We start from the raw sequence: 17,618 nt of genomic DNA on the forward strand, positions 1-17,618 counted from the left end.
AAAAAAATTGCTAACGACAATTTAAGTGTGCAGAGAACGAGCACATGTATGAAGGGAAAAAACCGCTGGAGTCTGTGGTTTGTGCGTGAAATAAGGGCAGTGAAATAACCTACTGTGTTAGAAACTAGAGTGTGTTTCTAATGCCCCCTTACAATCAGTCCTTGCAGGCAGAAAACCAGTGCAGCGTGAACTGATATTTATTTACTCAGTTTATATAGCCGCCCATCTCACTTTTACATGACTCTAAGAGGCCTTTGTCCAGCATGCAAACTCCTTGCAGGTCGCACACAGAAGAAAGGAACCGGGACTACCCCAGACCCTTTCGTGGCTGGCTGGGGAATTCTGGGAGGTGAAGTCCACACATCTTAAAGCTGCCAAGTTTGAGAAACACTAGGCTACAAGCTCTCCAGCCCGGTCTGTGACTTTCACACCGAGGCACACCCTAAAGCCGCTGCCGCCGCTGCCTCCCCTAGTTGGAGCTGGACAGTCCCTACAGCGTGAAACTGCCCTTCCTTATTCATCAGGCCCGCGCTTAATAGCACAAATCTTTCTCTCTCGCGCGCGCGCGGCGCCAATGACGTCACGGGAGGGGAGGGGAGGGGAGGGGAAGAGGCGCAGAGCGCAGCGCTCGCTTCTCAGACGCGGGCGCGCGGGGAGGATTCTTTTCCCAGCGCGCACCGCTCTGTGCTGCGTCATCGGACGCCGGGCGGGCCGGGCGCAAACGGGTTAGTCTCTGCGTGGCCGGCTCCGGGTGCGGTCGACGTGTGTTCAGTTCCGCGGTCGTTCGTCATGGCCTGTGCTGGGACTCATGTTTCTCCTGCCGCCACGGGCGCCCCTCTCGCCTCAGCGCCGCCGCCTCTCCCCGCCGGGATTCTGATCGGGGACCGGTTGTACTCGGAGGTGTCGCTGACGATCGACCACTCGCTCATTCCCGAGGAGCGGCTCTCGCCGACTCCTTCCATGCAGGACGGGCTGGACTTGCAGAGCGAGACCGACCTCCGGATCCTGGGCTGCGAGCTCATCCAGGCCGCGGGCATCCTCCTCCGTCTGCCACAGGTCAGCGCAACCGGGGCCGTGTGGACGGGAAAGGGAAGGAGTCTGGCGGGCTGAGGGCTAAAGAAGCGGAGGGTCTGGTCTCGGCCTGACCGAAGACCCCGGCCGTTCCGGCTTCCAGCGGGAGAACGGACGGACGGTTAGAAAGGCTCGGGGGATCGTTGGCGCTTGAGGACCCACTGTGGCGGGGACTCGGGAGAAGGAAAACGAAGGAGGGAGGGAAAACGGCGCTGGACGCAAAATGGCGGCGGCTTCGCGACCTCGGCCTGCTTGACAGGCCCGGCGCTGTCGCCGCTTCCAGGAAGAAAGGGGGCAGCGCTGCCGCTCTTGCGCATGCGCCTTCCTCCGACGACTGACATGGCTGATCTTTCTCTCCTCCCCGACCGGGGATTGTCTTCGCAGGTGGCGATGGCGACCGGGCAGGTGCTCTTCCATCGCTTCTTCTATTCCAAGTCCTTCGTCAAGCACAGTTTCGAGGTGAGTTCTAGGGGCATCGGGGAAAAGGGAAGCTTGATGGACCTGAAAAAAGAAGTGTTTTGGAACGTTTCTGTGTCTTGTAATAATATGTGGTGGTCAGATTCAGAGGCCATTTTCTCATAGAAATGAGCTTTTTTTCAGATTGTGGCTATGGCCTGCATTAATCTTGCTTCCAAAATTGAAGAAGCTCCTCGTCGTATAAGAGACGTGATCAATGTTTTCCATCACTTGCGCCAACTAAGAGCCAAAAGGTAAGGCCAGCTCCACTTTTATTACGTGAAATGTACTTGTGTATATTGTTTAATTGTACACTCTCATACAGTGTAGCCCCAACTTGTGGAGGTTTCGATTAAATAGGGTTACTCTAGTAGGTTGAGGGACCTTTGAATTGTTTCTATACAGGTCTGTTAATACACTTTTTAAAAAATTGTGTGCAGAATGCAGTCCTTTGTTTCTTTATTTGGTTATTCTGTAAGCGTAGATAAGATTAGAAGTTTAATGTGTTTTAATATCTCTGTAATTGATCATAAATTGCTGGAAGTCTAAGGCAGTAAGTTGGTACTTGGGTTTTTGTTGTTTACTTTATCTTTCAACAGATTTTGTTATGGTGACTTCTGATTAAATCTAAACTTCAGTGGAAGTGTTGATTGAGTCATTGGTGTAGAAGCAAGTACATTTTATCTAAGATAGTATTTTGGGAAATCTACATATAATTGTTTTCAAATTGGTGGTAGTATTATTGGTTTGTAAAGTTGACAGCAATTTGATTTACAGCAGATGCCTGTTTTAAAAGTATCCTCAGTGATGTAAGCAAATGAAGCCTGAAAGCCATGTGAATTTAGGAACAGGAACCAGACTTGTTGTTCATTGTGATTTTGCAGCTAGGTCTCAAATTTTGTGTGCTTTAGTGATTGGTTTAGAACTATTTCCGTTGTGGAACTGCCCACCCTTTAATATAAAGCAAAGTTTGAGCTAGGGGAGCCTCTTTTAAATAAACTGAAAGCTTAGGAAGTCTGCAGAGAAATATTTTAGCTTCTAGAGTGTTTCCTTGTTTTAATCTGTATATTTTATCTGAGGTGAATTTAGTAGTGGTAAAGAAAGATTATTTTAGTAATTTCTGGAAACTTAGTAAAATTCCCAAGAAGTTGTTGTTGTTGTTGTTGTTGTATCTTATAGGATAATGGGCCATTCTAACATGAGAAATGTTTTGGATATATTTAGGTGTATATGCTGAAAAAAAAAGCTTTATTCATTCATTGCCTGTATTGGCAAAATACACGTGGATTAATCTTGCTTATTTTTTTTTTCAAGTACTTTCTTAAAATAAGCAATGAAAATTTCAACCTCATTTTGAACGTAAATTGCAGTGAGGGCATTTTCTGCAATGTCTTGATTTCAAGTGAAGCAAATATATCATGGCTAGTGAGGCTAAGACTAAATTATCTATGTGTTGATTTAACAACTTGTATATATTTTAATTTTAAAAAGCCTATCAAACTAACATGCCAAATGTTGGCATACTGCTTTGGGTGGCAGTGTTGTATCCAAGGAACTATGCTTGATTTGCATTTCTGTTAATTAATCTAACTTAAGTGTTCTCTGAAAATTCTGCAACAAATCTGTACTATGGTTATGGAAGCTTAAAATTTGGCATGCAGGTTCATTTTTTTAACAGGATGTAAGTATATTTCTGTGCGTGTTACAATTTTACAAACAAATCAGTTGTACATGTTATTAACTTTAGCTCTTTTTTCCCTTGCAACCGACTATACAGCGACCAGCTACATTTACCAAAGCCTGGGTGATGTGGAGTGGTTCATAGAGATGAAGCTGTCGTCATGGCAACAGTGAGTGACGTATCGAAAATCCCCAAGGAGAAGCCAGTGCTCTGAGAATAGGTCACTGGAACCGGGGACTGACAGGTTGGCCATTGGTGAACCATTTGGAAGAACTCCTGTATCTTGGGTTAAGCTTTTATCTTTGCTGTCCAGGTTTTTGGAAACTAGTGAAATATGTGTGTGTGTGTGAATTTTAACTAGTAAGCCTTAGCTGTGCTGTGCTCAATAACTTTATTTCATTATATTTTATTCTGCTATATTTGAGTGTCCGAGTGAACATCTCACCTTTACAACAGTGCACTCAAATGCAATTATACCATTGACGTAGTACCATACTTAATGCGTAGTTTTTTCATTGAATGATATTTTTCTACAGATTGCTCTAAAACTCATATATTTCCCTTTATGAAACACAAATCAATTGAACGTACAGATTGATCTTTAAGAATGTACTTAGCATAAGTTTTCAGTGCTACTAGGAAATGTGTGTTTTGTTTGTTTCATCTGAAATAAGATTTCTCTTGATTTTGGAAGACTAAAAGCAAGTGAATTTGTGCAGTAAAAGTAAATATTTATGCACAGTTAGCAATTGAAAACAATAAGTACATGTTTTGCTTGTGAAGATCACAAGTTCAGCCTCATCACCTTGAGGTATAAAAATATTAGAGAAGCACCTTGAAAGGTGCTAATATAATAGATAATATAAATGGTTTGGTTTACAGAATGAAATGTCTGTAAATATCGTCATATGTCTGTTAGACAATTTCAATATTTGCATTTATTCTGAGAGTAAATTTAGTGAGGAATTCACTGAAAATGCAGATGTATGCATGTACTAGAAATTACACATGGTTTTTTGTCAGACCAGAGCTATTCCAAAGAAGACATTTCTGATTTAAGGATGTGATTTTTCTGGACTTAACAGCATAAGATTATTCCATTTTCTTCTCTGTGTGGTGCTTTTTCAACAAAACACAAAATGGGACATAATGAAGGTTAGGATGTGAGGAGCCAAGATCTCAAGGGCGCTAAGTCCATATATACATACACCCTACCAGGGGAAAATATGAAACAGCTATTCAGATTTAGATCAGGAATGGGAGTAAAACATGGCTTTAATACCAGACAAATAGATGGCAAACCTAAGCATATGTGTTTATTTCTCCTGGCCCAAAATGCACCTCACTGATCTTAGGGTTTATTTATATATCACATCCTGCTGCAATTGTAAGCAGACTCTCAGTAGCTAGTTCTGATATCAGAGCACTCCCAAGCAATGAGTTAAAACTGCAAGGTGTATGTGTGTTTTTCTTAAACTGGTGTCAGTTAACATACAGGCACATAACAGTGTATGTATGTGTATGTACACATATTTAAAATTAAATATGGGACACAAAATTAGATTGAGAATGAGACACTGAATTAATTTGATCCCTGCTTATGTGTTCAATATAATGTTTCAAATTGTAATGCTTTAGTGTTTTACTCGCCCAATTGGACACTTAACAGACTTGCAGACCGTCTTGTATTTACTTGCAAGATAATCCAGCTTTGCAATTTGCTTCCAGTTAAATGTATTTAATTTGGGTCATTGAAATTCTGATCTGGCTAAATATATTACAGCTGGGTGGACCACTTTTGTTCCAGTGCAGGGCCTATTGGAAGCAGTTGAACAAGTTCTTTTTCCCCTTTTGCGGTAATTGTTTCAGCTCTTATATCACTCTAAAATGAATGCTTTAGTTGTCCTCAGTGTTCAACTAACATATTTCTCAGATAAAAACTACCTTGCTTTTTATACTCTGGTGAATTAATCTGTTCCAGAGATAGCATATAAAAGGTCTTTCCATTAAAATTTCTAGGTACTATTAAATAGACTATTGTGCCTTTTAATCTTGAAATACATTTCTCATCCAAATAGCTAATATCTACAGATGTACAAATTTGTCCAGAAACCTCTAGAATGTTCCATTCCCTCTAGACCATGCCATTCTGGGGGCACTTCACTGGCATGTTTCAGAGGAGGAATGGAACATTCTGGAATTGCTCAAAATGTTCCATTCCTGGATCAACAGATGTTGCACATCTGACTGGATAAGAAGCATAGGGCCTAAACAAAGACTCTAGTTTTATTCTGCTTACCAAAATTTTCTCATGCCATAACAATTACAAGCCATATGTTTTGTAAGTAAAATTTACTTATGAATTTTGCTTAAGGAATATGGTTAATTGTTAAATACTACCCAAATAGAGATTTTAAATCTGATTACAGATAAGCTTGCTATTTCTATAGTTTATCTAGCTTTTGGAAAGCTTTATTGTCTGCCTCAGAAATAATTGAACTGCATAATTTTAAGTCAAAATAAATTTTGAAATCTAATATTGTGAATTTGGGGAAAGACTTTGCTAAAAATTTTCCTAGGGCAAGTAAATACAGGCACCACAATAAGTAATATTTACCTGTTTAGATTGTACACCAACAAGATTATTAAAAGCTTTTTTGTGGCTTGCATACTGGGAAATAAGTAAAATATATACTTTTTAGATGAAATATTACAGTTTGAGCACAGATAAGTGGAAAATCATAAAGAATTATACTTCTCAGTACTTTTGGGTTGGTCAGATGTCCGGTGGCCCTGAACTATCTTGAATGTGCAGTCAGTTATTTGGGATTTGAATCAAACAGTACTTGTAGGAATAAAATCTGATGGATTTGATATCATTCTGCTCTGAATAGCTAAAGAATATACGATTTGATTTTCTCTCTGTCCAAATAAAAATGGGTAGCATTCAGAATATTATGCTATAAACAACTTACATGTCTATAACATAAAGGAACAGGGTTGACACATTTTCTGAATCCATAGTTTGTGAATCCATGCGTTTGTGAAAGCTCATTCATTGTGAGAAGAAAGCATATTAAGAGGGGCTCTCACACAAATTGAACGGGCAAGAGCGCTTTCAGTAACGAAGCCGTCCCTGGGCCATGGAACCCTCGTGGGCCTTGCTTCTCTTTGCTGCTGTAGCAGGCAGTCCAGTGGAGAAAATATATTTTCCCCAAGCTTTTGGTTGAATATGAAGTATTCTAGAATTCAGAATAAGGCAGAATGTGCCTAATGGTCTTAGGTGTGAAAGTATGCGTCTTTGCCCTAAGAAGCTGATTGTCTAAATGTCAGATTGAGAAACAGTAGAAAAAAACTTGTAGTAATATGCAAGCCTGCATAATAGAGCTAAAAATGTTGTTTTGTGCATTTTATATACAATATACACTTTAACGCTTGAATGGCTATCAAGGAAAGTATATTGGTTATGGACAGCCTTTCAATATTTCTCTTCTACACATTAATGTGTTTTTTTCAGTTTGTTAAAAAAATCACTGACCATGGTCCAATAGTCTGTCCTAGAAATGTAGAGATACAGAAACAGAAATTAATATGATTTCTTATTTCTCGTTGCTTTTTAAACTTAAGAAATGTTTAAATCCAAATTAGGCGTAATGGAAGAAATCCTATATATACTATGAATATGCAAGGAAAAAGTATTAAAGAATGTTTTCATTTTCTAACCCATGTATAACAGATTTATTTTACAGGAGTTGAAAGCGGCAGCGGAAATTTAAATGTTGAATACACCAGTATGTTCCTTTTCAGATAATGAAATCTTTCCCTGAGAGATTGCTGGTACTCTTGTCTTGTAGCTCAATTGTCTTTTTAATGAAATATCCTTCAAATGTCTCATTTCAAAAATAAAACTGTAGGTAATAACTCTTAGTTAACTTGGACAGCACAAGATTAAAGCTTAAACTTGTTTGCAGGAGTTCAAAATCTGGTTTCTGTTGCCATTAGCTGGTTGGAAGGGAAAACAGAGAAGCTGCTGTCTTCGATATAGAAAAGCGTTTTGACTCTATTTCTTACAAACTGTAGGACTCCAAGCCCATTGATACTTGATCAGAACTACATAAACACCAAAAATCAAGTAATCAAAGCAGAAAGGAGGGTGCTGAAGGAATTGGGATTTTGTGTTCATGTCAAGCATCCACATAAGGTGAGTCTTCTAAAGTTTTTGCTCTCCAGTATTAACCTGTGTATGTATCTTCATGATGATGGAGAAGGTAAAGATTTTTTTTTAAAAAAATACTACTATAGCATAAATATAAATGCCTTCTTCAAAAAAAAATAACACTTCTAATTATAACCAGGAGAAAGGGTGGATTTTGATTTTTCAGAAGCTGATAGAAAACTTAGAATCTTATTATATTTGATTTATGCTCAAAGTGAGACTAGGATAAAATGTGTTACTTACTATTTAAATAATTGATTTAATACATGTTGCTTCTTCGTTTTTTCTCCCTCAGATCATTGTTATGTATTTGCAAGTCTTAGAATGTGAACGTAATCAAACTCTCGTCCAGACAGCCTGGTAAGTTATTCTCTGCTTGCTTTGTCTCTGTTAGCCAGGAAAATAGTAGCAGAAAAAACAAGCTTGATGTCCCAAATACCAAATATGAACTGTAAGTTAAAAGAAATAAAATCTTATGAAGTGAAGTGTACTATTGCTTGTTTTCTGCTTACTATTTTCATGGTTTTCATAACACATTTCCTTGGAGAACTCAATTTAACTTTTTTCTTTTTTCTACTCTTTAATTAAAGGGTAGTCCCTGATGGTAAGTCATAGAACTCTGCCCTCTGCACCACAGCTCATGATCTGAGGATGGCCTGATTGGCTGCCTCTCTCTCCAGTCAATCCAGTGCAAGCTCTCAGCCGGGATTTACTGAAGTGGTCCATATCCATCTGGCAGCATCTTCTAGTTCTGTCGGGGTGTCGAAAGGATTTGTATATTTGATTCTAGAACTACCTATTCAATATACATAATCATGAAATGTATACTTGTTTTCCTAGTTACTGTGCTTATGACATTACCTATTAAGGTAAATTGGATAAGCTTTAATTCTATCCTCCAAGCATCTTATTATTTGCGGGGGGGGTTGCCTAGTTTTGGGATTTTTTTCCTTTGTGCATGCAAAAAGCCAGCACATGTCTCATTTATAGGCATATTGGTAAGTGTAGCTTTCCACACAAAAGAAAATTCACAATAGGTCCGTGCGCATGTTTGGAGATTACCTACTAGGTTTAGAAGAATACTTCATTACTAAATTCTAGATTAGCAGTGACTATATTTGATTGTAAGAAATGTTTTAATATGTTAGCCTGCAAACCTACATTGTACCTATAGAAATATTTGTACAGATGGCCTAAAAGTAATTGTAAATATTTTAATTATTTTTAAAAATACAGAATGCTAAAATCAAATCTGGTTGATTTCAGTAGGAGACGAAAGCACATGCTTATATCAGTCCCTTCAAGATAATGGGATGTAAATTATTTTGTAGTGTGCTATGATAGATTTAATCTTTGATGGCTACAAATTTGCTGTACAGCATCTTAATCTGTATGAAATTAACAGATCAGTAACGGAGTACAATGAATTTTTAAAGAAATATGTTCACATGAATTAATGATTTTGGAGTTAAAGTTTAGTTGATGGACACTTCCAAGAATACTCAAAAATACAAATTACATCAAGCGTTGTTAGGTCCTTCATGTTGAGGTGCACCACATTGCAATGGTGCAAACTGAACTCAAAGTAAAACTCAGCTTGTACTTTCATAGGGTTCTAGAGAGATAAAAAGAGCCTATTTGTTACAGTGGTCCAGGGGCATTTGAGGCACTTTGTCTTTACAGCAGATTCTTTGACACATTGGAACCTAAATTACTGAAATAAAACAAAAGAAAAAATAATAAAGTAGATTGAGTCTCCAACTTTGTTTGTTTGATTTCATGGTAACTTTAAAACAAGAAACACATTCAGGTTTATATTTTTCAGGAATTACATGAATGACAGTCTCCGAACCAATGTATTTGTTCGATTTCAACCAGAAACAATAGCTTGTGCTTGTATCTATCTTGCTGCTAGAGCTCTTCAAGTAAGTATTTGTCTTCCTCTTCTTTGCTCATACCTTTTATACTTTTTAAATTTTTAATATTGATTATATGAATCCATAGTGAAAAGTTGATTACATGAACAGGTTTTCAGTATGAACTTGCCTGGATATTAATGTCAGCAGGAGACACCTTTCTAAGGGCCTACATTTTCAGAGGTCCATCTGCCAGGTCTTTTAGGACACTTCATAGCTATGGAATGTACTGTCTTGGGAGAACCAGATTTGCAACCTTTCTGGTAATGTTTTGTCTTCTAGATTCCTTTACCTAACCGTCCTCATTGGTTTTTGCTTTTTGGAACTACTGAGGAAGAAATTCAGGAGATATGCTTAACAACGCTTAAGCTTTACACTAGAAAGAAGGTAATGTTTATATATTCAGAGTTTGTATTACACATATTACAGTGTGGCCATTTCCCTTAATGTATGCATTCCAGTTTACCATTTGTTTGTTTATTACAATTATACCCTGTCACGATCCCATAGGACTTCTGGTAGTTCCAGTCAGCATGCATGGAGACTTGGGGGACAGTTTCAAGGAAAGTAAAATAGTAATAGTGAACCTACTATTATGGAAAAGACCATGAACTTTAAAAAAGAAACCTAATTTATTATATTAAAAAGCTATATAGTGAAGAAACAAAGTAAAAACGTTATACTAAATAACCAGAGGAAGAAGAAAAACCAAAAAGGAAAAACAGTTCCTTAGGAAACAGGGACAAAATCTTTAAAAACTGTAAGAGCAAATAATATGAATTATACCTAGTCCATATGGAATCATATTGTCTAGTCTTACCTGTCCTTCACTACAGAATTGACAGATTTTGTTAAACCAACATATAGAATCTGGAACACAAGCATTCTTCTAGGAGTATATGATCATTTTCTTCTCAGCAGTTCAAGCTAGATATATCCAAAGATCTTCATAGATATAATTTAATAAAAACTTAACATTTTTAACCCCTAGCTTCCTTCAAATAACTGAGGTCAGCTTAGTTATAATGTCTAACCAATAACAAGTTATAACTGGACATGCCTATGACATGTGCCAAAGCCCCTTCACATTTATTACATCTCCAACATAGAAAGGATAACAGCCAGCCTTTTTTATGCCAGGGACCTCATGTGGTCAGCTCCTTTTCTTTCTCTGCCATCTACTTCAAGCTAACTTAATACTCTCAGTGACAATTTTATATAGTTTGCCGACTTTAGGACCATTTAATTCACAAATTTTGTCTGCCCATGCATACCTGAGAGCATCTTCTGAATATATAGAAGCCATTTATTTTTAGGTATTCAGCCACCTAAGATTAACTGTTAGAAGGGAATATTAGAGTATATCAAGCAGATCTATGTATCCTTTTTGGTATAAACTGACTTCTGGACTCATGTTTTTACAGCCTAATTATGAATTGCTTGATAAGGAGGTAGAAAAGAGAAAAATGGCACTACAGGAAGCTAAATTAAAAGCAAAAGGATTAAATCCAGATGGAACTCCAGCTCTTTCAACATTGGGAGGCTTTTCACCTGCTTCCAAGCCCTGTAAGTTTCATTTAGTATACGGTTGCCATTTTGACTATGTGCGGCCACAATCAGCTCCACATGTTATGCTTTTTAACTATAGATTGCTTCCAAAGCTATTGAGTTAGTCAAGCAAAATAATGTTGTAATTGGCTTTTGTCACAGTACCTAATTTGGCAGTTATGTGTGTTCTGGGCCCTGTGTTCTGAAATCCATTGAATACAATAATAGGATTCGCTAAGTCTCTGAATGCTTGCTTGGTAAACGTTGCAGCCATTATATACTTAATAAAGGTATGCACTTTTTTTAAAAAAAATGTATTTTGTTTCAACTGAAAACAGATGCATTGTGTTCTGGAAATTCTACCATCCATTCTAGAATATTTTTGTTCTTCCAAGTTTTGGCCAAAGCAAAGCCCACAGGGATATTCAAATAAATTTATGGGGCTATTATGCATTAACCTATCCCTCTTCAACAACTCCCATCATAGCATAACTTACCAGCCTGCCAGTCCCTCTGATCTTCTGGCACCTTCCCTCTTCCCCTAAGCTGCTAGTGTTCCAGCACAACATAGTTAACCAGCTCCCCAAGTCAACTCAGTGGTCCTCCTTCCCTGCCTCTTCTTAGCTGCCATCAATATCCTTGACTCCTCCCTCCAGTCCTGTCTTATTCTGTATCTGGAGCAGTCATTTATGTTTCAAAATGGTTTGTGCATGAACTGTTAGGCATATTCGTAATATTTAGCAACTACTTTATGAATGGCCAGCCTGGGGAATGCATGTCACAAGATGCCTAATATGTAAGCATTTTGGAAAGCTTGGATATGAAAAAAAAAATCTCTCAAATGGTCCTTGCAATAATTAAGTCAACATATAATGGTGCTTAAAAGGTTGTGAACCCTTTTGAATTTTCAATATTTCTGCATAAATATAACCTAAAATGTGATCTGTTCTCTGCACAAATCCTAAAATGAGATTTAAAAGATTCCAATTAAATAAATGAGTCAAAAACATAACTTGTTCATTTATTTATTGAGGAAAATGACCCAAAGCTACATATCTGTGTGTGGCAAAAGTATGTGAATCTTTGCTTTCAATAACTGGTGTCTCCCTCCCCTCCCCCCTTCGAGCAGCAGTAACTGCAGCTAAGGGGGATGTGGCACAGCAGCTTAATGACGCTGAAAGTTGCTGGCCAGAAATGGTCGACACTTCAGCAGTTGGAGCCCAGCTCCACGCAGCAGAGTGAGCTCCTGCTTCCTCCCCAGCTCCTGCCAACCCAGCAGCTCGAAAACTCACATGAGTAGATAAATGGGTACTCTCACCCCGGTGGGAGGAAAAATGCTGGCGGCGCTTGCACGGGAGACGGGGACAAGTTGCCAGTAACGCGGAAGCCGCACACACCCGAAAAAGGTGCGAAGCAATGGAAACCCCGCCTCCTGCGCTCGCCAGCTGGGCTCTGCTCTAGGAAGGAGGCAATGGCAAACCACTTCTGAAACACCTTGCCTTGAAAACCGCAGGGACTCATCCAGGCAGTTGCCGCAGAATCGGTAACGATTGAGTGCGGATTTAAAAAAAAAATGCAGCTAAATGTTTTTGATAACTATTGATTAGTCTTGTGCATCAGCTTGGAGGAATTTTAGCCTATTCCTCCTTACAGAACAATTTCAACTCAGGGATGTTGGTGGGCTTCCTCACGTGAACTGCCCACTTCAGGTCCTTCCACAACATTTCTATAGGATTAAAGTCTTTGGTCATACAACTTGTGTGTTTTGGGTCATTGTCTTGCTGCATGATCCATTTTCTCTTGAGCTTCAGTTCATGGATGATATCCTGACATTTTCCTGTATAATTTGCTGGTACAATTCAGAATTCATAGTTCCATCAATGATGGTAAGCCATCTTGATCCAGAGGTAGCAAAGCAGGCCCAAACCATGATACTGCCACTACCATGTTTCATATATGGGATAAGGTTCTTATGGTGGAATGCAGTGTTTGCCTTTTGCCAAACAACACTTTTCATTCAAGACAGAAATTTCTATTTTGATCTCATCCATCCACAGACCATTCTTCCAATAGCCCTCTGGTTTATCCATGTAGTCTTTTGCAAATTGTAGACAGGCAGAATGTTCTTTTTGGAGAGTAGTGACGTTCTTACAACTTTGCCATGCACACCATTGTTGTTCAGGGTTCTCCTGATGGTTTTCTCATGAACACTGACACTTGCCAATGCAAGAGAGGCCTTTAGCTCCTTAGATGTTACCCTGGGATTCTTTGAGACCTCCTAGAGTCTTGCTCTTGGTGTGAACTTGGTTGGTTGACTACTCCTGGAGAAGGTAACAATGGTTTTGAATTGCCTCCATTTGTACACGATCTGCCAGACAATGGACTGATGGAGTCTGAACTCTTTGCAAATAGTTTCGTAACCTGTTTGAGCCATGACATACTTCCACGTACCTGTGTTGTGAAGATCAAACTTTGATAGTGAATACCCAGAATTCTTTTTTTAAATAAGGTAGAACCTCCCACACTCACACCTGATTATCATTCTATTGATTGAAACACCTGACTCTAATTTCCCCTTCAGATGAACTGATAATCCTAGAGGTTCACATACTTTTGCCACATACAAATATGTAGCTTTGGATAATTTTCTTCAATAAACAAATGAACAAGTTAATGTTTTTGACTAATTTGTTTAATTGGGTTCTCTTTATCTAGTTTGTGTGGAGAATAGATCCCATTTTGTGCCATATTTATGCAGAAATAATTGAAAATTCAAAGGGCTTCAGAAACCTTTAAATGCCACAGAGTATGAATTCAATAATTGTGAATAAATTATTTGGGAGGGGCTTTGTTGGAAGTCAGTGATTTTAAATTTTCAGAAAGGGGAGGCTAGTCACATTGTTTAACGCATAAAAAAAAAAAGCAAGAGGCATTGTCGTAAGTCAGGAAAAATTAAATTTAATGGTAGCTTATGATAAGAACCTAGTTACTGGTTAGAGAAAAAGAGGATATTTACTTTGAATTACTTTATTTCTTAGCATCTCCAAGAGAAATGAAAACAGAAGAAAAATCTCCAGTGTGTATCAATGCAAAAACTATCAAAAAAGAGCCAGAAGACAGGCAGATGGTTTCCAAAAGTCCTTACAATGGGTAAGTGATGAGGTTTGCACAAAACAGAAATTTTCAAAGATAGAACAAATAATTTCATTTCACAAGTTCCGCAAACTATTCAGTTATGATTCAGTAGAAACAAAATGAATGTTTTTGTTCTTAAGGATCATAAATGAAACAAAATCCAGAAGCATCCCAGAATCTTATTAAGACAAGTAGGCTGGTTGTCTCCTTTCTCTTCCCCCAGCAGGTTCCAGCATGGCATATCCCTTCCTCTTGCCCTTCCACTAATCTTTCCTCCTCTCTGTTCAGCCTCCAACATCCTTGGCTTTTTCCTATCCCCTCAAACCAGTTCTGCCCAGAACAATGGGGCTGTAACAGGGACAAAACAATCTTGTTTCATTTTGTACATGGACAAAACCAGCTGAAACCTGGGTTTAGGTTAAGGCATGAACCTTTCAAAACCAACTCTTCTCTACTCAGAATGATTTCAGAAATGTTTTCCTCATATCTAGAAGTAATGATCTCATAGTAAAGTTGGTCAGACAATAATACATGCTACTCATTTAAAGCAACTTAATTATTGCATCCTATGTAGTGATTATTCCCTTTTTCCCCCCCTTACCAGCATGAGAAAAGAGAGCAAGCGAAGCAGAAGCAGCAGAAGTCCTAGCCGATCAAAGTCAAGAACAAAATCGCGATCCAGATCTCATTCTCCAAGGAGACAGTAAGTATTGTTTATAATTATTACCTCATATCTTCCAATTTTAATTTAAAATGTACTTTTATTCTGTTGCATAATACTTTAGGGAAGCTTAGTATTACGAGTGTAAGAGTAATACTTAATACTTAAGAGTATTAAGAGCTTTGTGAGCAATTTGAGACTCTTACTCCTCTGAGCTTGCTGTGGAAGTCAGTAGAGATGTGCTTAAAACAAAAACTTGGCCTTCGTTTTAATTGAAATCAACACAGTGTTTTGTAAATTCAGCTGAAGCATTCCAGGAGAGCTGCAGTTCAGCAGAAGTAAAACCCAGCACATTTTGGGTTTCAGACAAAAGACACTTTGCAGGTATCTTACAGGACAGATAGGGTGCATCTCACACCTTTTTCCCACTCATCTGTGTGCCCTGTACATTGGTGCACCCACCAGTCTTCCCAGTGCTTTCCATTCCCTAGGCCCTCTTAGCCAGTGCCAGTGGCTTGGGCTGCAAGCACAGAATATCTAGCCAGCTGCCACCAGCTGTGCCCTTGGCTTTTTCCCAGCCAACTGAAGTTGTTCAAGTAACTTTTGCTGCAAAATACTTCATCTTTTGGCCTCCTACAGCCTCATGAAATCTATAATGAAATCACACTGCAGGGCTGTAAACTGAATTGACTACCCTAAAAAGAAATATTACATGAAATACACAGTATTCTTCTAGGATTTTTTATAGCAGTGGGATTCACCCATAAATGATAGCACAGTATTCAATAATTTTGCTTACCAAACTATAACAGGCTAGACTTCTAATTTTCTATTTTGATGTAATTGTTTTGCAAACAACTAAATATAATAGGAATAGCCTGATAGAAGTAATTTCAGTAATATAAACAATAATGTTTAGCAAACTATGAGCAGTAGGTAATTCAGTGCTGTATTTTGTGTGACAAATTGAAAGGCTATAACATTGTTGTGTTTTAAGTTACAACAACAGACGGAGTCTCTCAGGAACCTACAGCTCAAGGTCCAGAAGTAGGTCACGTAGTCACAGTGGCAGCCCTCGGAGACATCATAATCACGGATCACCCCATCTAAAACCGAAGCACAGCAGAGAAGAATTGAAAGGAGTAAATAGACACGGACACAAACGAAAAAAGTCTCGTTCACGTTCTCAGAGCAAATCTAGGGACCATTCAGACCTCACTAAGAAACACAGACATGAGCGAGGACACCACAGAGACAGGCGAGAAAGGTCGCGCTCATTTGAGAGATCCCACAAAAGCAAGCACCATGGTGGTGGTCGTTCAGGACATAGCAGGCACAGGCGCTGAATGTGGGTACACTGCTTATTACCTTAGTTTGGATGTTATACAGTGTATGGGACTGTTCGAAACTTGAAAATAAGTCAATTAGGATTTAATTTGAAGCCCAATATGTTCAGAATGTAAGACACGTTAAAAAAAAAGTTGAATTTTTGCACATAAAATACCTTAGCAGTATCATCTGATTTAAAACAATGATCAGGTTCAATTGTATGTGTTTAGGATTGTTGTATCAATATGAAAACTGGAGAATCTGTTTCTGTACAAATGTATCTTATTTTTATACAAACATATTGCAGACATTTCTATTTAAGTATAGTTATTTGTTTAAAATAATGGTGGGTACTTTCTTACACTGGTTTTAGTCTGCATGTGTAAATTTTTTTTACAAAAAAATAAAATATACAACTTTTTACTACCCTGCTGAATACCTCATTAAACAATCTTTTGTCAACATTCTGATGTTTTCTTAACAAGTCATTATTTTCTCTCAGTTGCTCTTCAAATAACATAGAGAGGCATCTTCTGAAGTATCATTTAAACATTACAGAAACTTCTCAATAAGATATTGGATGAATGTTGAAATTAGCAAGACTTGTTTTCTGTTCAAACTAAGATTAAAATGGTGAATCTGAATCAGATAGAAGGTTGTTGTTAAAATCCAAGTCTTCAATTCAAACTTGACTCTAGGTGGACTTTATGGGCATGTGCATTAGGTTTTCTTCATAACAATAAGGAAATGGTTAGTTTGGTGTTTCTTGGTTTGGTTCAGTTTTTCTTGCTGGTTTAGCTTATAGCCCTGGTGTATTCTGCTAATCCCTCATCCAAATAAAGCTAGGTCTGATTTCATTGAGGGTTTTTTTTCCCCCAAAATTAGCAAAGATTTATTTTGCCTAAACAACAGTTTTTCTTCCTTCCTTCCCCTCAGTGAAATCTGGGTTTCTGCTCTGCTGCAGTCAGAAAGCAGTACAATTGATCGTTTTTTCAGTCTAATTAGAAACTCAAATATTTTGGGGGGGTTGGTGATTAGATTTATTTTATATGCTCTTTTCTTTTTGGGGGATTCTTAGTTTGAGGATTCTGGTATATGGACAAGAGAAAAGCATAGTATTGCCTCGCAGTGTAATATGTCAGCATTTGTAACTTAATTCAGTTTTTCCAACTTGTTTATTATTATTATTATTATACTCTTAAATACCATCACTTTCATGAAGGCACTTTTATTTATAGAAGGGTACTCAGGTTTCTGAACTAAATCTGAACCATAAAACTCTGATTTTAATTCTTATTCTGGTGCCCAAAGCTTCACAATTAGACATAAATGTGGATTTCTGCAAGGAGATAAAAGTATAGAGGGCCCTCCTATTGAATTGTAATTTTTCCTTCCATCCTTGAGTTGGCAGAAGATAATACTGCATGAAATTTGCTCTTCCTTTTGCTGATCCCTACCTGGTCTCTTGCATCCAATTCAAGGCATAGATTATGAGTCTGCACCATCTGGTATAAGTGCTTGAATCGCCCACTTTTGCAGCCCTCTTACCACAGACAGCTGCATGAAAGAGTGAGAATGCCCCTATGACACCAGGGCTTTGTCAGG

The 17,618-nt window shown here is 38.3% G+C and overlaps 1 protein-coding gene across 1 annotated transcript; it reads left to right on the forward strand.

Moving 5' to 3' along the window:
- Window positions 1-632: 632 nt before the first annotated feature.
- Window positions 633-16,477, forward strand: CCNL1 (cyclin L1). Its single transcript, XM_088131775.1, has 11 exons — window positions 633-1,056; window positions 1,456-1,530; window positions 1,672-1,781; window positions 7,289-7,409; window positions 7,720-7,784; window positions 9,250-9,349; window positions 9,623-9,727; window positions 10,765-10,906; window positions 13,927-14,038; window positions 14,628-14,726; window positions 15,682-16,477. The coding sequence occupies exons 1-11, from the start codon at window positions 790-792 to the stop codon at window positions 16,028-16,030; spliced, it is 1,545 nt and encodes a 514-aa protein (XP_087987901.1). The 5' UTR covers window positions 633-789; the 3' UTR covers window positions 16,031-16,477.
- Window positions 16,478-17,618: the final 1,141 nt, after the last annotated feature.

This window comes from Python bivittatus, unplaced genomic scaffold (genome assembly GCF_059951505.1).
Source record: "Python bivittatus isolate LINGU-HERP-01145 unplaced genomic scaffold, Pbiv_v1 ctg000980_np1212, whole genome shotgun sequence".
Lineage (NCBI taxonomy): Eukaryota > Metazoa > Chordata > Lepidosauria > Squamata > Pythonidae > Python > Python bivittatus.